This window comes from Carcharodon carcharias, chromosome 19 (genome assembly GCF_017639515.1).
Source record: "Carcharodon carcharias isolate sCarCar2 chromosome 19, sCarCar2.pri, whole genome shotgun sequence".
Lineage (NCBI taxonomy): Eukaryota > Metazoa > Chordata > Chondrichthyes > Lamniformes > Lamnidae > Carcharodon > Carcharodon carcharias.
The window spans coordinates 115,592,051-115,616,146 of record NC_054485.1 but is presented as its reverse complement, the minus strand read 5'-3'; the positions used below and the strand labels follow the sequence as shown (position 1 = coordinate 115,616,146).

Genomic DNA, 24,096 nt, shown 5'->3' with positions numbered 1-24,096 from the left:
TAAGAAGCAGTGATCATAATATGGTTCAATTTTACATTCAGTTTGAGGGTGAGAGGAGTGGGTCCGAGACTATGTTTTTAAACTTAAATAAGGGCAACTATGAGGGTACGAAAGCGGAGCTAGCTAAAGTGAAGTGGCAAATGAGGTTAAGGGATAGGTCACTACAGATTCAGTCACAGGCATTTGAAGGGTTATTTCGGAATACACAGAATATACATTCCAATGTGAAAAGAATATTCCAAAGGAAGGGCCCACCATCTGTGATTAACCAAAAAAATTAAAGACAGTATCAAACTTAAAGAAAAAGCATATTATTACGCAAAGACAAGTGGTGTGTCAGAAGATTGGTAAGAATATAAAGAACAGCAAAGAGATTAATAATAAAAAGATTAATAAGAAGGGAAAAGTACGAGAGAAGGCGAGCTAGTAATATAAAGACGGAGAGTAAGAGTTTCTATAGGTATTTAAATAAGAAAAGAGTTAACAAAGGGAGCGTTGGTCTTATAGAAAATGCATCTGGGGAATTTTTAATGGAGGATGAATTAAACAGGTATTTTGCTTCATTCTTCACTATAGTGGACACAGCTAACATCCCGGAAATAGCTGTAAATCAGGAAATGGAAAAGAGGGAGGAACTCAGGAAAACTACAATCACCAGGGAAGTGGTACTGAGTGAATTGTTGGGGCTGCGGGGCTGACAAACCCCCAGGTCCGGATGGACTTCACCCTAACATTTTGAAAGAAGCGGCTAGCGAGATAATTTATGCGTTGGTTTCAATTCCCAAAATTCCCTAGATTTGGGAAGGTTCCATGAGATTGGAAAACAGCAAATCAACTCCTTTGTTCAAAAAGGTGAGACAGAAAGCAGGAAACGATAGGCCGGTTGGCTTGTTACCACCCAACTCCAGGGCAGTTTTCCCAAAGTTATTGATCCAGACAAGACTCCTCAATTTGTTACTGTCTGGCAGGGACACCCCCAAATTGTTATTCCCTGCGCGAGGAGGGATGAACTGGCTCCCTGTCTTTATGCAGCACCCCCCACCCACCCTCCTCCTGTTGATTTCATCTAAAAAGGATACATTGTCCCCAGACCCAATCATCCTGGTTTTGCAGGAGCCAATTTGATCAGAATTTCTTGAGTTAAAGCTAAGTTTATTAACTATTAAAAGTGACTAAGGATAACACATATATTTATAAGGTCAGACAGGTTATAAGTAAGAATTTAGCTTGAAGTAAGTGAATAGCTATATAAAGAAAGGGTAGACAGAAGAGTCCTTGACTGCTCCCTCAAGCATTCCGGCCCGAGGCATTTTTAAAAACTCAGGTCCAATATTTACAGACACCATTTGGTGCTTTCCCCTTCATTATCATGACGCTTAACATCTGTCATAGGGCGTTTAGTGAGACCACATCTGGAGTCATGTGTACAGTTTGGGTCCCTTCGTTTAATGAAGGATGTAAATGTGTTGGAGGCGGTTCAGAGGAGGTTTACCAGACTGATACCCGCAATGGGTGGGTTGTCTTGTGAGGGAAGGTTGGACAGGTTAGACTTGTATCTACTGGAGTTTAGAAGAGTAAGAGGCAACTTGATTGAAACATATAAGATGCTGAGGGGTCCTGACAGGGGGGGATGTGGAGAGAATGTTTCCTCTTGTGGGAGAATCTAGAACTAGGGGGTCAGTGTTTAAAAATAAGGGGTCGCCCATTTAAAACAGAGATGGGGAGAAATGTTTCACTCAGAGGGTTGAGTCTTTGGAACTCTCTTCCTCAACAGGCGGTGGAAGCAGAGTCTGTGAATATTATTAAGGCCGAGCTGGGTAGATTCTTGATGAACAAGGGGGTGGAAGGTTATCGGGGGTGGGTGGGATGCAGGTTTGAGGATACCGTCCGATCAGCCACGATCGTATTGAATGGTGGAGCAGGCTCGAGGGGCCGAGTGGCCTCTCCTGCTCCTAATTCACATGTTTGTAGGCATGTCCGTACGCAAGGGTGGGAACATGAACTCAAATTGGAACAAACATCTCCGAAGTGCAGGGTGTCAGGGACAGCAGCAGACAGGAGTGAGGGACAATTGACAGCAGGAGCTCAGTACAGATTGTACAGGGGTAGACACATATCGTGATCACAGGAGCAGTCTTACAAACTGAGCAATTTTAATCTCCCGTGAGGGCGAGGGGATGTTTGAAGGAGGATTAACAGCAGAGGGGGAGGGGGTGGGGGAAGAAGTGGGAGGTGAAAGACCATCCCCCACCCCAGCACTCGCTGGTTTACCCAGTCTGGTGTCAGAGGAAGAAGATGGAGTGTGTCCCGGAACAGAGAGCGCGGCAAACCTGCTCACAGACTGATAATGAACAGAACTTCCTGATGAGGAGCAGGAATCCGCCCAGTAATAGGGAAAAGCTTTCTAAAAACGGAAATAAAATTACACACAGCAATGAGAGTCACGAAAAAACATGATTCTAGAGGAGAGCGAAGGAGGGAGGGAGAGAGAGAGAGCGAAGAGTAAGAGCACTCAGTATCTGTACAGGATCAATAACTGAATCCTCAGGGATCTCAGTATCTGTACAGGATCAATAACTGAATCCTCAGGGATCTCAGTATCTGTACAGGATCAATAACTGAATCCTCAGGGATCTCAGTATCTGTACAGGATCAATAACTGAATCCTCAGGGATCTCAGTATCTGTACAGGATCAATACTGTACAGTTCCACCTGTGATCCACGTTTGGTATCTGGCTCCTGAATGGCCAGGTCTGTGTTCCAGGTGAGCCGTGCATTGTGAAGCCTCCTGCTGCCCACCAGCCAGCCACTGGGCTGGGGACGAGCGGTGCCGGGGAAGTTGCCTGTCAATACCTGCAGTTGGACAAAGAGGGGCCCACGAGGGTGATGTTTTGTTCAAGGTACTCTTTATTAAATATTCAGATCTGAATCTTAAAAGAAGCATTTCAGAGACAGATACATCCCTGAAGGGACCAGTTAGTCTACAAGCTACAATTAGCAGTCGTGTGCAGACAGCAATCCCTAATCCACCGTCACCTACCGATAGGGTGGGCCCAGAACTAACACATAATCCAACAGAATGTGCAAATGAGTGCAGTACACAGTGCATAAAAGTTCAGGAGGTTCCCGGACAGTTTCACTTATTAATAAATACTTTTCCCTGTTGCATTGCACATTTAGCTGGGTGAGATCTCAGCTCTGTCTGGATCATCAAAAGCTTCAGATATTTCCTGGAACTTCATTCTCCTCATCGCTCACCCTCAGTGGTAAGATTTTTTTTTAAGTTTAGTATACAAATCAGACAGGGCCCTACGTGGAGAGATAAGACAAAGCAGGATCGTCAAATCCTCATTCAGAACAAATCCAGGAGTCACCATCCAGGAGGGGGTGACTGCAAGGTTTGTCATTTTAAAAATAACTTAAAAATAATCGCTTAAAACAGGCCTCGGTTCTGACAAGCCCAAACCCAGCCAGGAGAGTAACTTTACAGGTTAGGATCGTGGATTCCAATTCGGGACACAGTTTTGGACAGAAGCCTTTGGGGGAACTCAGCCTCCGGGATTTGGTAGTGGTATTCCGGGTCTGTGAGCCAGTAGGGTAGCGGGATGGTGACGCTGGCGTCTCGGGGGTTCAGACCAGCCTCCCTCATCTGTGTGCACAGCCCTGGGTGCTCGTCCTCCTGCTCTGCCACAAATGTCCGTGGATGGTCAGAGCGTCGACACTGGCGGACAGGGTCTTGGATGGGATGATGTGGAACAGCTTGCGGTCAGAGTTGTACTTGTACAGGGTGTTGATCATCTCCTTGGTGACCGCTCTGGGACCCATTCCCCACAGTCTGTGGATCTCCTCGGTCTCTGCCAAATAGGAGTAGAGGGCTCGGAACTGACACTGATGATCCCGGAACAGGATCAGACACTGATTCTGCGGACACTTCATCAACTCCTGCGGGAAGCACAAGAACATCTCACTGCTCCGACACATCCAATGCAAACGGCAAACAAACTGCATTTATATATCACCTTTCACGGCCACTGGCCATCTCCAACACTTTGCAGCCCATGAGCTGCTTTCTGAAGTTTAGTGCCTGTTGGAATGTGGGAAGTGCAGCAGCCAATTTGCACACGGCAAGATCCCACACACACAGCGAAGTGATAACCACCCAGATAATCAGTTTGCTCATGGTGTTGAGTGAGGGATTAATATTCACCAGGACATGAGGAGACCTCCCCTGCTCACTGCAATCGCACCCTGGCATCTTGTACATCCACCCAAACACAGAGATGGGGCCCACGACCATGTGAATTAGGAGCAGGAGAGGCCATTCAGCCCCTCCAGCCTGCTCCGTGGCTGATCTGGTTATAACCTGAACCCCACGTTCCTGCTGACCCCCCGATAACCTTTCACCACCTTGTTCATCGAGAATCTACCCTGATTAACAATATTCACAGACTCTGCTTCCACCGCCTGTTGAGGAAGAGAATCCAAAGACTCAACCATCTGAGTGAAACATTTCTCCCCATCTCTGTTTTAAATGGATGACCCCTTATTTTTAAACACTGACCCCCTAGTTCTAGATTCTCCCACAAGAGGAAACATTCTCTCCACATCCCCCCCTGTCAGGACCCCTCAGGATCTTATATGTTTCAATCAAGTTGCCTCTTACTCTTCTAAACTCCAGTAGATACAAGTCTAACCTGTCCAACCTTCCCTCATAAGACAACCCACCCATTGCGGGTATTAGTCTGGTGAACCTCCTCTGAACCGCCTCCAACACATTTACATCCTTCATTAAATGAAGGGACCCAAACTGTACACAAGACTCCAGATGTGGTCTCACTAAACGCCCTGTGTAACCTCCCGAATTTTATATTCAATTTCCCTCACAGTAAATGTTAACATTCTATTCACTTCCTTAATTCCCGACTGTACCTGCAAACTAACCTTTTGTGATTCATGCACTCGGACACCCAGATCCCACTGTATCTCAGAACTCTGCAATCTCTCAACATTTAGATAATATACTTCACTCCGCCCCACACCTCCTCACCCCCCGGCACTCCGCACCCACCCCCCACCCCCACCCTGCACTCCGCACCCACCCACCTCCCACCCCCACTCGGCACTCCACACCCCACCCCCATCACCCCCACCCTGCACTCCGCACCCACCCACCTCCCACCCCCACTCGGCACTCCACACCCCACCCCCATCACCCCCACCTGGCACTCCACACCCCACCCCACCCCCACCCCTGCTCGGCACTCCACACCCCACCCCCATCACCCCCACCCGGCACTCCGCACCCCACCCCACCCCCACCCCCACCCGGCACTCCACACCCCGACCCCATCACCCCCACCCGGCACTCCACACCCCACCCCACCCCCACCCCTGCTCGGCACTCCACACCCCACCCCCATCACCCCCACCCGGCACTCCGCACCCCACCCCACCCCCACCCCCACCCGGCACTCCACACCCCGACCCCATCACCCCCACCCGGCACTCCGCACCCCACCCCACCCCCACCCCTGCTCGGCACTCCACACCAAGCCCCCCTCAGGATTGTTTAGCAAGTGCTGTCCAATTGCAGAATCACATCTAATGTGGGACGCTGTGTTGTGAGCTTTGCGAGCACAGGCTGGTGGAGTACAGTCAGTAGTTTGCCTGTTGTGAACAGGTGAAGGGGACAGTGGCTGCTTGATATGATCCACCAGTCCTTCACTGGGATGTACAGTGACATCACACCGGCACTGAAACTCATATACCACAGTTAAGATGCTGCTCGCCCGGGAGCCAGTGTAGGTCAGTAAGTGAGCGCAGGGGGGCAACAGGGGAGTGGGGCTGCTAGTTCAGACACAGGGAGCAGAGTTTAGGATGGGCTGGAATGCAACTGGGGCCTTTCTCACCCTGTGCTGACAGTGTGGACAAGCCAACCTACCGGCCAACGCAGGCGTCCATGAACAGCGAGACACCGAGTGGGATTCCCGTGACAGAAGGTTGAACATTGAGAATTGAACGAGTCGGAGGAAGCATTAGACTGGCTGCACACTGTCCTGTCAAGACACAGCCAACGCGTCCACAGAACATGAACCTCCCTGAAAAGAGAGTTTTCCATTTTGCACTCAACAGGACAAAGGCAAGAATACCGAATTTCAAACAGTAACAACTATTTATGCTACAGGGGAAGGGGGTGCTGATTGGTTGGAAAGCTGTCTCTGATTGGCCAAGGCACTACCATGTAGAAAGGAACCGGGAACTATAGATTCCCCAAGTTCCCGGGTAATTAAAATAGAAAGACGAGGCTTGAACATATTCCTTGTGTGTGCAGAGGGTGGATCCCGATGTATGAACGCGTGCTGAGTCTGGCAAGGGTAAAATCCGGCAGTTACCAGCTCGACTGGTTATTTTAAATTGGTTGTCTGGGCATCTGTTAGCGCGCTCGGGATTCTTCAGTAGGTGCTGTCCAATTGCGGAAGCGCATCTAACGATAGGTGGTTTGTTTTGGGCTTTACCACCAGGGGCTGGCTGAGCGGGGTCTGCCCTCTGAAGGGATAGCAGAGACGTGATGGGCATCGAGGCTTTGCTGACACTACCTACCTCAATCACCTGGCCCCGCTGAGACTCGTTCGCTTTCCCTGCCAGGCAACAGTAAGTCAAAGCGTTGTGGAGGATCAGTCTATTGGACTTGGCGCTTGGCTTCCTGAACAACTTCAGACCTGTGAGCACAGGGTCGGGGTCGGGAAAGGAAAAGATCATTAACACCAGGAGCTCAGTTCCCAAACACTCACTGCTCCTCCGACACCCCAACCTCGCCCCATCATCCCACTATCCCTCAGCTCACAGTCAATCGACGTACTCATCTTTATTGTGGCCTCGGTAGCAGACAGCAAACCCATTCGGCCCATCCAGTCCATGCTGTCTCCCTGTAAAGCAGTCCAGTCAGTCCCATTCCCCCGCTCGATCCCTGTAATCCTGCAGGTTTATCTCCCTCAAGCACTCGTCCAATTTCCTTTAGAAACCTTTCAGCGTTTCCACTTCCCCCACCCTCGCATCCCCCTGTACCTCTTGTCCAAAACCTTCAACCTGTGTCCCCGAGTCCTTGTACCATTGCTAATTCTAACAGACAAAGAAAAACTACCTTGTCTAAACCTGTCTTTACCTTGTCCACCTCAATCAAACCCCCCCTCGATCTCCTTCGCTCCAAGGGGAACAATCCCAGCTTCTCCAGCCCAACCTGGTAACTAAAATCCCCCCATCCCTGGAATCATTCTGGTAAATCTCCTCCACACCTTCCCAAGGAGCATCACAACCTTCCTAAATGGTGGTGACCAGAACTGGACACAATATTCTAGTTGGGGCCTAACCAGGGCTTTAGAAACATTCAGCAGAACCTCCCTGTTTCTGTCCTCAATTGACGTAGTCCAGGATCCCATACACTGCTAACCACTCTCTCGATATATGTCTTGTCACCTACAAAGATTAATGCACATGAACTGCAATCACACAGCACAGCGACAGCATACAAACCTCCTCGACACAGGCCGATAGCCTCTGGGTACAAAGTCTAGCACGTGCTCACAGTTTGAATCTCGCTTACCATCACCCCCACATCACTCATCTCTGTCGCTGCTTCCAGTGAGGGGACCTGCAGTACCTGTCTGTTCAGCAGGAGGCGGTGCAGAGGTAAGATGCCTCTCCCAGTTATTCTCTGTTGGTGTTCTCCTGTTGCTCGTGAGGTCTGTCACTCCCAGAATCTCAGACTGCTCCACTCTAGGGTCATAACACAAGGCAACAGTGAAAACTACCAGCCCACCCAATTACTTAACTTCAAACTCACAATTAATAAAGTAACATTCACAATAGGTGATGACCATCTCCAACAAGAGAGAATCCAACCATCGCCCCTTGGTGTTCAATGGCATTACCATCACTGAATCCCCCACTATCAACATCCTGGGGGTTACCATTGACCAGAAACTGAACTGGTCCAGCCATATAAATACTGTGGCTACAAGAGCAGGTCAGAGGCTGGGAATCCTGCGGTGAGTAACTCACCTCCTGACTCCCCAAAGTCTGTCCACCATCTACAAGGCACAAGTCAGGAGTGGGATGGAATACTCCCCACTTGCCTGGATGAGTGCAGCTCCCACAACACTCAAGAAGCTCAACACCGTCCAGGACAAAGCAGCCCCGCTTGATTGGCACCTCATCCACAAACATTCACTCCCTCCAGCACTGACACACAGTAACAGCAGTGTGTGTACCATCTACAAGATGCACTGCAGGAATTCACCAAGGCTCCTTCGACAGCACCTTCCAAACCCACGACCGCTATCATCTAGAAGGACAAGGGCAGCAGATAGAAGGGAACACCTCCACCTGGAAGTTCATCTCCAAGTCACTCACCATCCTGACTTGGAAATATATCAGCGTTCCTTCACTGTCGCTGGGTCCAAATCCTGGAACTCCCTCCCTAAAAGCACTGTGGGTGTACCTACACCACACGGACAAAATCCTGGAACTCCCTCCCTAACAGCACTGTGGGTGTACCTACACCACATGGACAAAATCCTGGAATTCCCTCCCTAACAGCGCTGTGGGTGTACCTACACCACATGGACAAAATCCTGGAACTCCCTCCCTAAGAGCACTGTGGGTGTATCTACACCACACGGACAAAATCCTGGAACTCCCTCCCTAACAGCACTGTGGGTGTACCTACACCACATGGACAAAATCCTGGAACTCCCTCCCTAAGAGCACTGTGGGTGTATCTACACCACACGGACAAAATCCTGGAACTCCCTCCCTAACAGCGCTGTGGGAGTAACTACACCACACGTGCAAAATCCTGGAACTCCCTCCCTAACAGCGCTGTGGGTGTACCTACATCACACGGACAAAATCCTGGAACTACCTCCCTAACAGCACTGTGGGTGTACCTACACCACACGGACAAAATCCTGGAACTCCCTCCCTAACAGGGTCCGTGCCGAGGGAGAGCCTCACCCTCCGGAACGAGGGGACAGGACATTACAGTGAGGGACAATGTCAGGAAGCACTCGGCTACACACAGGCCAAGCTGACCAGCTGCTCTCTCCCCAAAGACCCCGTGGAGGCTGGAGGTCCATTCAAAACCCCATCACACTCCGGTCAGGTGTATGGAGTCAAGATCCAGGCCAGCTGGGATCCCAGTGAATGGCAGGAGGGGTTAGGATGGGCTGAATGGCCTCCTCCTGTGAGCCTGTTGAAGGAGGGTTAATCCTGACGATGATTGCTCTGAGGAGCTTCCATTCTCCACGTTCAAACAAACTTCAGCTTAACTTTTATCGGAAAGAACTGAGTGAGAGGCTGTAACTTACTCCCCATCCTGAAGATCCAACACTCCAGCACTGGACACCCGCTCACCGATCCAGCCTGTGGTCAAGGTCAAAAAACAAACAAACAAACCATCAGCAAATTCTCAAATATCTCCACCCCCAACCCCCACAACACCCACACCCCCCAAAACCATCCCACCAATCAGCTCGGGTCTCACTCACCCCTGACCCCGCCAACTGACCATCCCACCAATCAGCTCGGGTCTCACTCACCCCTGACCCCGCCAACTGACCATCCCACCAATCAGCTCGGGTCTCACTCACCCCTGACCCCGCCAACTGACCATCCCACCAATCAGCTCGGGTCTCACTCACCCCTGACCCCGCCAACTGACCATCCCACCAATCAGCTCGGGTCTCACTCACCCCTGACCCCGCCAACTGACCATCCCACCAATCAGCTCGGGTCTCACTCACCCCTGACCCCGCCAACTGACCATCCCACCAATCAGCTCGGGTCTCACTCACCCCTGACCCCGCCAACTGACCCCACCATACACACTTCTGGATTAACCACCCCACACCAACTAGGGGCAGGCGTTGGGGGGGTGGGGGGGGGGTTGAGGGGCAGGTGGAGGGAGGGAGGGAGGGAGGGGGACAGAGGGAGAGAGGCATCATAAACTGTAGCGGGAGGGCTTGTTAGGGTAGATATGAACATGTATCATCACTAGACCGCACACCGTCCCTGGTATCTCCCAGTGAATTATCACTGGGCAACACACTGTCCCCACTCTCTCCCAGTGAATTATCACTGGGCAACACACTGTCCCCACTCTCTCCCAGTGAATTATCACTGGGCAACACACTGTCCCCACTCTCTCCCAGTGAATTAACACTGGGCAACGCACTGTCCCCACTCTCTCCCAGTGAATTATCACTGGGCAACGCACTGTCCCCACTCTCTCCCAGTGAATTAACACTGGGCAACGCACTGTCCCCACTCTCTCCCAGTGAATTATCACTGGGCAGCACACTGTCCCCACTCTCTCCCGGTGAATTATCACTGGGCAACACACTGTCCCCACTCTCTCCCAGTGAATTATCACTGGGCAACGCACTGTCCCCACTCTCTCCCAGTGAATTATCACTGGGCAACGCACTGTCCCCACTCTCTCCCAGTGAATTAACACTGGGCAACGCACTGTCCCCACTCTCTCCCAGTGAATTATCACTGGGCAACGCACTGTCCCCACTCTCTCCCGGTGAATTAACACTGGGCAGCACAATGACCCCACCCCAATAGCCTGAGTCCGTGCTCCCCACATGGACACTGACCACACTTTGACCTACGTTTGCTCCTGGCGTCCGAGTGTTTCGAGGGAGCAGCACCCAATTCCGGACTCGTGTCCACTCCCTGTCCTCGGCCCTTGATCACCCTCCTCCTGCAATCACATTCAAACCTTCAGAGCTGGGATCGAGAGTGTTCAAAACACAAGCAGCAATTTCTTCAAAAATAACACCAGGAAAAATTAAAATATACATCATCACTGCCAATGTTTAGCTCAGAGACGGAGAGAGGAGATTCTCCCACAGAGAGAGAGAGGGGGGGAAGAGAGAGAGAGAGGGGGGGAAGAGGGAGAGAGAGGGGGGGAAGAGGGAGAGAGAGGGGGGGAAGAGAGAGAGAGGGGGCAAGAGAGAGAGGGGGGGAAGAGAGAGAGAGAGGGGGGGAAGAGAGAGAGAGAGGGGGGAAGAGAGAGAGAGAGGGGGGGAGAGAGAGAGAGAGGGGGGCAAGAGAGAGAGGGGGGGAAGAGGGAGAGAGAGACGGAAGGGGGGAAGAGAGAGAGAGACGGGGGGGAAGAGAGAGAGAGAGGGGGGGGAAGAGAGAGAGAGAGGGTGGCAAGAGAGAGAGAGGGGGGCAAGAGAGAGAGAGGGTGGCAAGAGAGAGAGAGGGTGGCAAGAGAGAGAGAGGGTGGCAAGAGAGAGAGAGGGTGGCAAGAGAGAGAGAGAGGGGAGAAGAGAGAGAGAGAGGGGAGAAGAGAGAGAGAGAGGGGAGAAGAGAGAGAGGGGGGAAGAGAGAGAGAGAGGGGGGAAGAGAGAGAGAGGGGGGGGAAGAGAGAGAGAGAGGGGGGGAAGAGAGAGAGAGAGGGGGGCAAGAGAGAGAGGGGGGGAAGAGAGAGAGATAGGGGGAAGAGAGAGAGAGACGGGGGAAGAGAGAGAGAGGGGGGGAAGAGAGAGAGAGGGGGCAAGAGAGAGAGAGGGGGGGAAGAGAGAGAGAGGGGGCAAGAGAGAGGGGGGGGGAAGAGAGAGAGAGAGGGGGGCAAGAGAGAGAGGGGGGCAAGAGAGAGAGGGGGGCAAGAGAGAGAGGGGGGGAAGAGAGAGAGAGAAGGGGGGAAGAGAGAGAGAGAGGAGGGAAGAGAGAGAGGATGGAGAAGAGAGAGAGAGAGGGGGGGAAAGAGAGAGAGAGAGGAGGGAAGAGAGAGAGGAGGAAGAGAGAGAGGAGGGAAGAGAGAGAGAGGGGGGGAAGAGAGAGAGAGAGGGGGGGAAGAGAGAGAGAGAGGGGGGGAAGAGAGAGAGAGAGGGGGGGAAGAGAGAGAGAGAGGGGGGGAAGAGAGAGATAGGGGATGATAGAGAGAGAGGGGGGGAAGAGAGAGAGAGGGGGAAAGAGAGAGAGAGAGGGGGGGCAAGAGAGAGAGAGAGGGGGGGCAAGAGAGAGAGGGGGGGGGCAAAGAGAGAGAGGGGGGGCAAGAGAGAGGGGGGGAAGAGAGAGAGGGGGGGCAAGAGAGAGAGGGGGCAAGAGAGAGAGAGAGGGGGAGAGAGAGAGAGGGCGGTAGAGAGAGCGGGCGGTAGAGAGAGCGGGGTGTAGAGAGAGAGGGCGGTAGAGAGAGAGGGCGGTAGAGAGAGAGGGCGGTAGAGAGAGAGGGCGGTAGAGAGAGAGGGCGGTAGAGAGAGAGGGCGGTAGAGAGAGAGGGCGGTAGAGAGAGAGGGCGGTAGAGAGAGAGGGCGGTAGAGAGGGCGGTAGAGAGGGCGGTAGAGAGAGAGGGCGGTAGAGAGAGAGGGCGGTAGAGAGAGAGGGCGGTCGAGAGAGAGGGCGGTCGAGAGAGAGGGCGGTCGAGAGAGAGGGCGGTCGAGAGAGAGGGCGGTCGAGAGAGAGGGCGGTAGAGAGAGAGGGCGGTAGAGAGAGAGGGCGGTAGAGAGAGAGAGGGCGGTAGAGAGAGAGGGCGGTAGAGAGAGAGGGCGGTTAGAGAGAGAGGGCGGTAGAGAGAGAGGGCGGTAGAGAGAGAGGGCGGTAGAGAGAGAGGGCGTAGAGAGAGAGGGCGGTAGAGAGAGAGGGCGGTAGAGAGAGAGGGCGGTAGAGAGAGAGGGCGGTAGAGAGAGAGGGCGGTAGAGAGAGAGGGCGGTAGAGAGAGAGGGCGGTAGAGAGAGAGGGCGGTAGAGAGAGAGGGCGGTAGAGAGAGAGGGCGGTAGAGAGAGAGGGCGGTAGAGGAGAGAGGGCGGTAGAGAGAGAGGGCGGTAGAGAGAGAGGGCCGGTAGAGAGAGAGGGCGGTAGAGAGAGTGGGCGGTTAGAGAGAGAGGGCGGTAGAGAAAGAGGGCGGTAAGAGAGAGAGGCGGTTAGAGAGAGAGGGCGGTAGAGAGAGAGGGCGGTAGAGAGAGAGGGCGGTCGAGAGAGAGGGCGGTCGAGAGAGAGGGCGGTCGAGAGAGAGGGCGGTCGAGAGAGAGGGCGGTCGAGAGAGAGGGCGGTAGAGAGAGCGGGGGGTAGAGAGAGAGGGCGGTAGAGAGAGTGGGCGGTAGAGAGAGAGGGCGGTAGAGAGAGAGGAGGGTAGAGAGAGCAGGGGGTAGAGAGAGAGGGGGGTAGAGAGAGCGGGGGGTAGAGAGAGAGGGGGGAGAGGAGAGGGGGGTAGAGAGAGAGGGGGGTAGAGAGAGAGGGGGGTAGAGAGAGAGGGGGAGAGAGAGAGGGGGAGAGAGAGAGAGGGCGGTAGAGAGAGAGGGCGGTAGAGAGAGAGGGCGGTAGAGAGAGAGGGCGGTAGAGAGAGAGGGCGGTAGAGAGAGAGGGCGGTAGAGAGAGAGGGCGGTAGCGAGAGAGGGCGGTAGAGAGAGAGGGCGGTAGAAGAGAGAGGGCGGTAGAGAGAGAGGGCGGTAGAGAGAGAGGGCGGTAGAGAGAGAGGCGGTAGAGAGAGAGGCGGTAGAGAGAGAAGGGGGGGTAGAGAGAAGGGCGGTAGAGAGAAGGGCGGTAGAGAGAAGGGCGGTAGAGAGAGAGGGCGGTAGAGAGAGAGAGGGCGGTAGAGAGAGAGGGCGGTAGAGAGAGAGGGCGGTAGAGAGGAGAGGGCGGTAGAGAGAGAGGGCGGTAGAGAGAGAGGGCGGTAGAGAGAGAGAGCGGTAAGAGAAGAGGGCGGTAGAGAGAGAGGGCGGTAGAGAGAGAGGGCGTAGAGAGGAGAGGGCGGTAAGAGGAGGGCGGTAGAAGAGAGGGCGGTAGAGAGAGAGGGCGTAGAGAGAGGGCGGTAGAGAGAGAGGGCGGTAGAGAGAGAGGGCGGTAGAGAGAGAGGGCGGTAGAGAGAGAGGGCGGTAAGAGAGAGGGCGGTAGAGAGAGAGGGCGGTAGAGAGAGAGGGCGGTAGAGAGAGAGGGCGGTAGAAGAGAGAGGGCGGTAGAGAGAGAAGGCGTAGAGAGAGAGGGCGGTAGAGAGAGAGGGCGGTAGGAGAGAGGGCGGTAGAGAGAGCGGGGTGTAGAGAGAGTGGGCGGTAGAGAGAGTGGGCGGTAGAGAGAGAGGGCGGTAGAGAGAGAGGGCGGTAGAGAGAGAGGGCGGTAGAGAGAGAGGGCGGTCGAGAGAGAGGGCGGTCGAGAGAGAGGGCGGTCGAGAGAGAGGGGCGGTCGAGAGAGAGGGCGGTAGAGAGAGCGGGGGGTAGAGAGAGAGGGCGGTGGGTAGAGAGAGTGGGCGGTAGAGAGAGAGGGCGTAGAGAGAGAGGAGGGTAAGAGAGAGCGGGGTAGAGAGAGCGGGGTAGAGAGAGCGGGGTAGAGAGAGAGGGGGGTAGAGAGAGAGGGGGGTAGAGAGAGAGGGGGGTAGAGAGAGCGGGCGGTTAGAGAGAGAGGGCGGAGAGTAGAGAGAGGGGGCGAGAGAGAGAGAGGGCGGTAGAGAGAGAGGGCGGTAGAGAGAGAGGGCGGTAGAGAGAGAGGGCGGTTAGAGAGAGAGGGCGGTAGAGAGAGAGGGCGGTTAGAGAGAGAGGGCGGTAGAGAGAGAGGGCGGTAGAGAGGAGAGGGCGGTAGAGAGAGAGGGCGGTAGAGGAGAGAGGGCGGTAGAGAGAGAGGGCGGTAGAGAGAGAGGGCGGTAGAGAGAGAGGGCGGGTAGAGAGAGAGGCGGTTAGAGAGAGAGGGGGTGTAGAGAGAGAGGGCGGTGAGAGAGAGAGGGCGGGGGAGAGAGAGAGGGCGGGGTAGAGAGAGAGGGCGGTAGAGAGAGAGGGCGGTAGAGAGAGAGGGCGGTAGAGAGAGAGGAGGGGTAGAGAGAGAGGAGCGGTTAGAGAGAGCAGGGCGGTAGAGAGAGAGGGGCGGTAGAGAGAGAGGGGGGTAGAGAGAGAGGGGGAGAGAGAGAGGGCGGTAGAGAGAGAGGGCGGTAGAGAGAGAGGGGGGTAGAGAGAGCAGGGGGTAGAGAGAGAGGGGGGTAGAGAGAGGGGGGTAGAGAGAAGGGGGTAGAGAGAGGGGGAAGAGAGAGAAGGGGGTAGAGAGAGAGGGCGGTAGAGAGAGAGGGCGGTAGAGAGAGAGGGGGAGAGAGAGAGGGCGGTAGAGAGAGAGGGCGGTAGAGAGAGAGGGGGGTAGAGAGGGCGGTAGAGAGAGAGGGCGGTAGAGAGAGCAGGGGGTAGAGAGAGAGGGGGGTAGAGAGAGGGGGGTAGAGAGAGCAGGGGGTAGAGAGAGAGGGGGAGAGAGAGAGAGGGGGAGAGAGAGAGGGGGAGAGAGACAGAGGGGGAGAGAGAGAGGGGGAGAGAGAGAGGGGGAGAGAGAGAGGGGGGTAGAGAGAGAGGGGGGTAGAGAGAGAGGGGGAGAGAGAGAGGGGGAGAGAGACAGAGGGGGAGAGAGAGAGGGGGGGGAGAGAGAGAGGGGGAGAGAGAGAGGGGGAGAGAGAGAGGGGGGGTAGAGAGAGAGGGGGAGAGAGAGAGGGGGAGAGAGACAGAGGGGGAGAGAGACAGAGGGGGAGAGAGAGAGGGGGGGGAGAGAGAGAGGGGGGTAGAGAGAGAGGGGGGGAGAGAGAGAGGGGGAGAGAGACAGAGGGGGAGAGAGAGCAGAGGGGGAGAGAGACAGAGGGGGAGAGAGAGAGGGGGGGAGAGAGAGAGGGGGTAGAGAGAGAGGGGAGAGAGGAGAGAGGGGGAGAGAGACAGAGGGGGGAGAGAGACAGAGGGGGAGAGAGACAGAGGGGAGAGAGAGAGGGGGAGAGAGAGAGAGAGGGGGAGAGAGAGAGGGGGAGAGAGAGAGACCGGGATAGAGAGAGAGAGAGAGAGAGAGACCGGGATAGAGAGAGAGAGAGAGAGAGAGAGAGAGACCGGGATAGAGAGAGAGAGAGAGAGACCGGGATAGAGAGAGAGAGAGAGAGAGAGAGAGAGACCGGGATAGAGAGAGAGAGAGAGAGAGAGAGAGAGACCGGGATAGAGAGAGAGAGAGAGAGAGACCGGGATAGAGAGAGAGAGAGAGAGAGAGAGAGAGACCGGGATAGAGAGAGAGAGAGAGAGACCGGGATAGAGAGAGAGAGAGCGAGACCGGGATAGAGAGAGAGAGAGCGAGACCGGGATAGAGAGAGAGAGAGAGAGAGAGAGAGACCGGGATAGAGAGAGAGAGAGAGAGAGAGAGACCGGGATAGAGAGAGAGAGAGCGAGACCGGGATAGAGAGAGAGAGAGCGAGACCGGGATAGAGAGAGAGAGAGCGAGACCGGGATAGAGAGAGAGAGAGCGAGACCGGGATAGAGAGAGAGAGAGCGAGACCGGGATAGAGAGAGAGAGAGCGAGACCGGGATAGGGAGAGAGAGAGCGAGACCGGGATAGAGAGAGAGAGAGAGGCCGGGATAGAGAGAGAGAGAGAGGCCGGGATAGAGAGAGAGAGAGAGGCCGGGATAGAGAGAGAGAGAGCGAGACCGGGATAGAGAGAGAGAGAGCGAGACCGGGATAGAGAGAGAGAGAGCGAGACCGGGATAGAGAGAGAGAGAGCGAGACCGGGATAGAGAGAGAGAGAGCGAGAGAGAGAGACCGGGATAGAGAGAGAGAGAGAGAGAGACCGGGATAGAGAGAGAGAGAGGGAGACCGGGATAGAGAGAGAGAGAGGGAGACCGGGATAGAGAGAGAGAGAGAGACCGGGATAGAGAGAGAGAGAGAGACCGGGATAGAGTGAGAGAGAGACCGGGATAGAGAGAGAGAGACCGGGAGACCGGGATAGAGAGAGAGAGAGAGAGAGACCGGGATAGAGAGAGAGAGAGAGAGACCGGGATAGAGAGAGAGAGAGAGAGAGAGAGAGAGAGAGACCGGGATAGAGAGAGAGAGAGAGAGAGAGAGAGAGACTGGGATAGAGAGAGAGAGAGAGAGAGAGAGAGAGAGAGAGACCGGGATAGAGAGAGAGAGAGAGAGAGAGAGAGACCGGGATAGAGAGAGAGAGAGGGAGAGAGACCGGGATAGAGAGAGAGAGAGGGAGAGAGACCGGGATAGAGAGAGAGAGAGAGAGACCGGGATAGAGAGAGAGAGAGAGACCGACCGGGATAGAGAGAGAGATAGAGACTGACCGGGATAGAGAGAGAGAGAGAGAGAGAGAGAGAGACCGGGATAGAGAGAGAGATAGAGACTGACCGGGATAGAGAGAGAGAGAGAGAGAGAGAGAGACCGGGATAGAGAGAGAGAGAGAGAGAGAGACCGACCGGGATAGAGAGAGAGATAGAGAGAGACACCGGGATAGAAAGAGAGAGAGAGAGAGAGAGCGACACCGGGATAGAAAGAGAGAGAGAGAAACCGGGATAGAGAGAGAGAGTGAGAAACCGGGATAGAGAGAGAGAGGGACTGGGATAGAGAGAGAGAGAGAGGGACTGGGATAGAGAGAGAGAGAGAGACCGGGATAGAGAGAGAGAGACCGGGATATAGAGAGAGAGACCGGGATAGAGAGAGAGAGAGACCGGGATAGAGAGAGAGAGAGACCGGGATAGAGAGAGAGAGAGACCGGGATAGAGAGAGAGAGAGACCGGGATAGAGAGAGAGAGACCGGGATAGAGAGAGAGAGAGATCGGGATAGAGAGAGAGAGAGAGAGAGAGAGAAAGACCGGGATAGAGAGAGAGAGAGGGAGACCGGGATAGAGAGAGAGAGAGAGGGAGCCCGGGATAGAGAGAGAGAGAGAGAGAGACCGACCGTGATAGAGAGAGAGAGAGACACCGGGATAGAGAGAGAAAGAGAGACCGGGATAGAGAGAGAGAGAGACCGGGATAGAGAGAGAGAGAGACCGGGATAGAGAGAGAGAGAGACCGGGATAGAGAGAGAGAGAGAGAGAGAGAGAGAGACCGGGATAGAGAGAGAGAGAGATCGGGATAGAGAGAGAGAGAGAGAGAGAGAGAAAGACCGGGATAGAGAGAGAGAGAGGGAGACCGGGATAGAGAGAGAGAGAGAGAGGGAGACCGGGATAGAGAGAGAGAGAGAGAGAGAGACCGACCGTGATAGAGAGAGAGAGAGACACCGGGATAGAGAGAGAAAGAGAGACCGGGATAGAGAGAGGGAGAGAGAGACCGGGATAGAGAGAGAGAGAGACCGGGATAGAGAGAGAGAGAGACCGGGATAGAGAGAGAGAGAGACCGGGATAGAGAGAGAGAGAGAGAGAGAGAGAGAGAGTGGGATAGATAGAGAGAGAGAGAGAGAGACCGACCGGGATAGAGAGAGAGATAGAGAGAGACACCGGGATAGAAAGAGAGAGAGAGAGCGACACCGGGATAGAAAGAGAGAGAGAGAAACCGGGATAGAGAGAGAGAGTGAGAAACCGGGATAGAGAGAGAGAGTGAGAAACCGGGATAGAGAGAGAGAGAGAGGGACTGGGATAGAGAGAGATAGAGAGAGACCGGGATAGAGAGAGAGAGAGAGACCGGGATAGAGAGAGAGAGAGACCGGGATAGAGAGAGAGAGAGACCGGGATAGAGAGAGAGAGAGAGCGGGATAGAGAGAGAGAGAGACCGTGATAGAGAGAGAGAGAGACCGGGATAGAGAGAGAGAGAGAGAGAGACCGGGATAGAGAGAGAGAGAGAGAGAGACCGGGATAGAGAGAGAGAGAGACCGGGATAGAGAGAGAGAGAGAGAGAGAGAGAGAGAGAGAGAGAAAGACCGGGATAGAGAGAGAGAGAGAGGGAGACCGGGATAGAGAGAGAGAGAGAGAGAGAGACCGACCGTGATAGAGAGAGAGAGAGACACCGGGATAGAGAGAGAGAGAAAGACAGACCGGGATAGAGAGAGGGAGAGAGAGACCGGGATAGAGAGAGGGAGAGAGAGACCGGGATAGAGAGAGAGAGAGAGACCGGGATAGAGAGAGAGAGAGAGAGACCGGGATAGAGAGAGAGAGAGAGAGAGAGAGAAAGACCGGGATAGAGAGAGAGAGAGAGGGAGACCGGGATAGAGAGAGAGAGAGAGAGAGACCGACCGTGATAGAGAGAGAGAGACACACCGGGATAGAGAGAGAGAATGAGAGACCGGGATAGAGAGAGAGAGTGAGAAACCGGGATAGAGAGAGAGAGAGGGACCGGGATAGAGAGAGAGAGAGAGAGAGGGACCGGGATAGAGAGAGAGAGAGAGAGAGGGACCGGGATAGAAAGAGAGAGAGAGAGAGAGAGAGAGTCCGGGATAGAGAGAGAGAGAGAGAGAGAGAGAGAGAGACCGGGATAGAGAGAGAGAGAGAGAGACCGGGATAGAGAGAGAGAGAGAGAGAGACCGGGATAGAGAGAGAGAGAGAGACTGGGATAGAGAGAGAGAGAGAGAGACTGGGATAGAGAGAGAGAGAGAGAGAGAGAGACCGGGATAGAGAGAGAGAGACTGGGATAGAGAGAGAGAGAGAGACCAGGATAGAGAGAGAGAGAGAGAGACCGGGATATAGAGAGAGACAGAGACCGGGATATAGAGAGAGAGAGAGAGAGAGAGAGAGAGAGAGAGACCGGGATAGAGAGAGAGAGAGAGAGAGAGACCGGGATAGAGAGAGAGGGAGAGACTGGGATAGAGAGAGAGAGAGAGAGACTGGGATAGAGAGAGAGAGAGAGAGAGAGTCCGGGATAGAGAGAGAGAGAGAGACTGGGATAGAGAGAGAGAGAGAGAGAGACCGGGATAGAGAGAGAGAGAGAGACTGGGATAGAGAGAGAGAGAGAGAGACTGGGATAGAGAGAGAGAGAGAGAGACTGGGATAGAGAGAGAGAGAGAGAGAGAGAGAGAGAGAGACCGGGATAGAGAGAGAGAGAGAGACTGGGATAGAGAGAGAGAGAGAGAGAGACCGGGATAGAGAGAGAGAGAGAGAGAGAGTCCGGGATAGAGAGAGAGTGAGAGATTAGGATAGAGAGAGAGAGAGAGACCGGGATAGAGAGAGAGAGAGAGAGAGAGAGAGAGAGACCGGGATAGAGAGAGAGAGAGAGAGAGAGAGAGAGAGAGAGACCGGGATAGAGAGAGAGAGAGAGAGAGAGAGTCCGGGATAGAGAGAGAGAGAGAGACTAGGATAGAGAGAGAGAGAGAGAGAGAGAGAGACTGGGATAGAGAGAGAGAGAGAGAGAGAGAGAGAGAGAGAGACTGGGATAGAGAGAGAGAGAGAGAGAGAGAGAGACCGGGATAGAGAGAGAGAGAGAGAGAGAGAGAGAGAGACCGGGATAGAGAGAGAGAGAGAGAGAGTCCGGGATAGAGAGAGAGAGAGAGACTAGGATAGAGAGAGAGAGAGAGAGAGAGAGAGACTGGGATAGAGAGAGAGGGGGGGAGGGGGAGCGAGAGAGAGAGAGAGAGAGGGAGGGGAGAGAGAGAGAGAGAGGGAGGGGGAGAGTGAGAGAGAGAGAGGGAGAGAGAGCTGAAAAGTACAGCTGAGCATTTCACCCCCACTTGTCTCGACCTCAGGATGTCCCCAAAGTGCTTCACAGCCGGTGAAATAGTTGCAAAGTGGAATCGCTGTTACAATGTTGGAAACACAGGTTATGCACAGCAAGATCCCACACACACACACAGAGCCAGGGAGACGGATTGTGAGTGTGAACCCAACATCACTCGGGGGAAGCCCCTAATCCATGCACCGACCAGTCAGTGAGCCCCAGGTCCCCTGTCCAACCCCCACGCACACCCCCACCACCCCGAGGCATCTCCACCCCCTCCCCCCCTCCCACCCCCCCACACACACTCTCCCCCCCTCCCGAGGCCCCTCCCACCCCCCCACCCACACTCTTCTCCCCCCCCACCCCCCCCCAGCCCATTCCAGATGAAGCGGGAACACTGACCGGTCCTCCTGCTGGCCCTGCCTCGCTGCTGTCTTCTGCTGGTGCCGCAGTTTAACCTGCTCAGCTCGCTGGCGCTGTCTCTGAAGGAACTGACTCCGTCTCCTCGCCAACACCTCCGCCTGGCCAGACAGAGAGAGAGAGAGAGAGAGAGAGAGAGAGGGGCAACGTGATAACACACTCACAAAGGGGCTCAGCCCACCAGGTGGCCATTCAGCCCATCGTGTCTGCACTAGCCCTCCGAATGGGCAATTCACTTAGTCCCAGATCCCCAGCTTCTCCCCATCACCCAGCACATTCTTCACCATCAGGTAACAGTCTAATCCCCTCTTAAATACCTCGACTGACCCTGTCTCCACCACACTCTCAGGCAGTGCATTCCAGACCCTAACCATTCGATTGACCCTGTCTCCACCACACTCTCAGGCAGTGCATTCCAGATCCTAACCACTCAATTGACCCTGTCTCCCCCACACACTCAGACAGGGCACTCCAGACTCTAACCACTCGCTGTGTGAAAGTTCCTCCTCACGTCTCCATTGCTTCTTTAGCCAATCACATTAAATCTTTGTCCTCTGGTTCTCGATCCTTCCACCAATGGGAACAGTTTCTCTCTATCTACCCTGTCCAGACCCCTCATGATTTTGAAAACCTCTATCAAATCTCCTCTCAACCTTCTGCTCTCCAAGGAAAACAGTCCCAACTTCTCCAATCTCTCCTCATAACTGAAGTTCCTCATCCCTGGAACCATTCTCATGAATCCTTTCTGCACTCGGTGCCCAAAACTGGGCACAATTCTCCAGCTAAGGCTGAACCAGGGCCATACAGACTCGAAACGTTAACCCTGTTTCTCTCTCTCCACAGATGCTGTCAGAACTGCTGAGCTTTTCCAGCATTTACTGTTTTCATTATCGCGTCTTATACAATTCAACATAACCTCCCTGCTCTTGTACTCAACGCCCCTATTAATAAGGCCCAGGATACTATTTGCTGTATTAACCGCTCTCTGTACCTGCCCCACCTCCTGTAATGATTTATACACATAGACACCCGGGTCCCTCTGCTCCTGCACCCCCTTTTAGAAATATATCCTTTCTTTTATATTCTCTCCCCATGTTCTTCCAACAAAATGAATCAGTTCCCAGTTCTCTGCTTTGAACTTCATGTCACCCATCCACCCAACGTGTCCCTGTCCTTCTGAGGTTCTGCACTTTCCTCTCACAATGCTCTCAAGTTTCATTTCATCTGCAAACTTAGAAATCATGCCCTGTACACCAAGGTGTAGGTCATTAATATATATCGGAAAGAGCGAGGGTCCCAACACTGACTCCCTGGGGAACTCCACAATAAACCTTCCGCCAGTCCAAGGAACATCCATTAACCATTACTCTCAGTTTCCTGTCACTCAGCCAATTTCATATCCTTGTTGCTACTGTCCCCTTTATTCCATGAGCTATAACCTTTCTCACAAGTCTGTTGTGTGGCACTGTCTCAAATGCCTTTTGGAAGTCCATGTGCACCACATCAACAGCATTACCCCCATCAACCCTCTCTGTTACCTCTTCAAAACACTCCAGCAAGTTAGGTAAACACAATTTCCCAAATGGACCTGGATATGTCATTACTGACCCTCCAACAGCGCGGCACTCCCTCAGTACTGACCCTCTGATAGTGCGGCACTCCCTCAGTACTGACCCTCTGATAGTGCGGCACTCCCTCAGTACTGACCCTCTGACAGTGCAGCACTCCCTCAGTACTGACCCTCTGACAGTGCAGCACTCCCTCAGTACTGACCCTCTGACAGTGCAGCACTCCCTCAGTACTGACCCTCCAACAGCGCGGCACTCCCTCAGTACTGACCCTCTGATAGTGCGGCACTCCCTCAGTACTGACCCTCTGATAGTGCGGCACTCCCTCAGTACTGACCCTCTGACAGTGCAGCACTCCCTCAGTACTGACCCTCTGACAGTGCAGCACTCCCTCAGTACTGACCCTCTGACAGTGCAGCACTCCCTCAGTACTGACCCTCTGACAGTGCGGCACTCCCTCAGTACTGACCCTCTGACAGTGCGGCACTCCCTCAGTACTGACCCTCTGACAGTACAGCACTTCCTCAGTACTGACCCTCTGACAGTGCGGCACTCCCTCAGTACTGACCCTCCGACAGTGCAGCACTCCCTCAGTACTGACCCTCCAACAGCGCAGCACTCCCTCAGTACTGACCCTCCAACAGCGCGGCACTCCCTCAGTACTGACCCTCTGACAGTGCAGCTCTCCCTCAGTACTGACCCTCTGACAGTGCAGCACTCCCTCACTACTGACCCTCTGACAGTGCAGCACTCCCTCAGTACTGACCCTCTGACAGTGCAGCACTCCCTCAGTACTGACCCTCTGACAGTGCAGCACTCCCTCAGTACTGACCCTCTGACAGTGCAGCACTCCCTCAGTACTGACCCTCTGACAGTGCAGCACTCCCCCAGTACTGACCCTCTGACAGTGCAGCACTCCCCCAGTACTGACCCTCTGACAGTGCAGCACTCCCCCAGTACTGACCCTCTGACAGTGCGGCACTCCCTCAGCACTGACCCTCTGACAGTGCAGCACTCCCTCAGTACTGACCCTCTGACAGTGCGGCACTCCCTCAGTACTGACCCTCTGACAGTGCAGCACTCCCTCAGTACTGACCCTCTGACAGTGCGGCACACCCTCAGTATCCTCCTCGAGAATCAGATAAACCCACCCGAAGCAGGAAAACATCTGTAACATCAGCCTGACCTGAGAGTTCTCCGCCGCTCGACCATCGCCTTCTGGAAGATTCCACTCTCCGGCGTTCCCATCGTCGGCTGTGCTCCCGCCGGACTCCTGGGGACCCGTGTCCTGACCCGCGCCTGTCGGTTCCCCTGCGCCGAGTCGGTTTAACAGGCAGCCGCCGTGGGACTCGCTCACGCTGCTGGGTCCTCCTGCTGCACCCGGCAGCCTCCCAGCCGCCGGGTCCTGGACGTCCGGCAGGAACCCGGACTCCGGCCCCGTCCCCCGGACAGGGAGAAGCCCCTCCTGGATGGACAGACGGTGCGGTTCGCCTCGGACGGGGCTCAGGCTCTTGCCGGACCCCCCCACCGGGGGGTGGTACCCGCTGCCCTCGCGCCGGCCGGTCCCTCGGCCGTGGGGTCCGCCCCCCTCCTCCTGGCCCTCCAGCGCCAACTCTCTGCCCCCCATCAGACCCCGGAAGGCCCTCCGGCCCAGCTTCTGCCAGCGGCGGCAGCCGAGAGCCTCCAGCGCCCTGATCTGGGCCTGGATCTGTCCCCGCTTCTCCTCCAACACCCTGCGCA

General features: G+C 54.5%; 1 protein-coding gene across 2 annotated transcripts in view; it reads right to left on the bottom strand.

Annotated features, from left to right (window-relative positions):
- Positions 1–2,890: 2,890 nt before the first annotated feature.
- LOC121291862 overlaps positions 2,891–24,096 on the bottom strand; it is a 140,686-nt gene continuing 119,480 nt past the window's right edge. For both annotated transcript variants that reach the window (XM_041213474.1, XM_041213475.1), the window contains 7 exons: positions 23,543–24,096; positions 20,771–20,889; positions 10,675–10,766; positions 9,367–9,421; positions 7,659–7,774; positions 6,602–6,720; positions 2,891–3,943 (listed from right to left, as the gene is read on the bottom strand). The exon at positions 23,543–24,096 is cut by the window's right edge. In XM_041213474.1, the coding sequence (XP_041069408.1) occupies positions 3,647–3,943; positions 6,602–6,720; positions 7,659–7,774; positions 9,367–9,421; positions 10,675–10,766; positions 20,771–20,889; positions 23,543–24,096 (1,352 nt within the window). In that variant the 3' untranslated portion in view covers positions 2,891–3,646. The remainder of the gene's footprint in view (positions 3,944–6,601; positions 6,721–7,658; positions 7,775–9,366; positions 9,422–10,674; positions 10,767–20,770; positions 20,890–23,542) is intronic.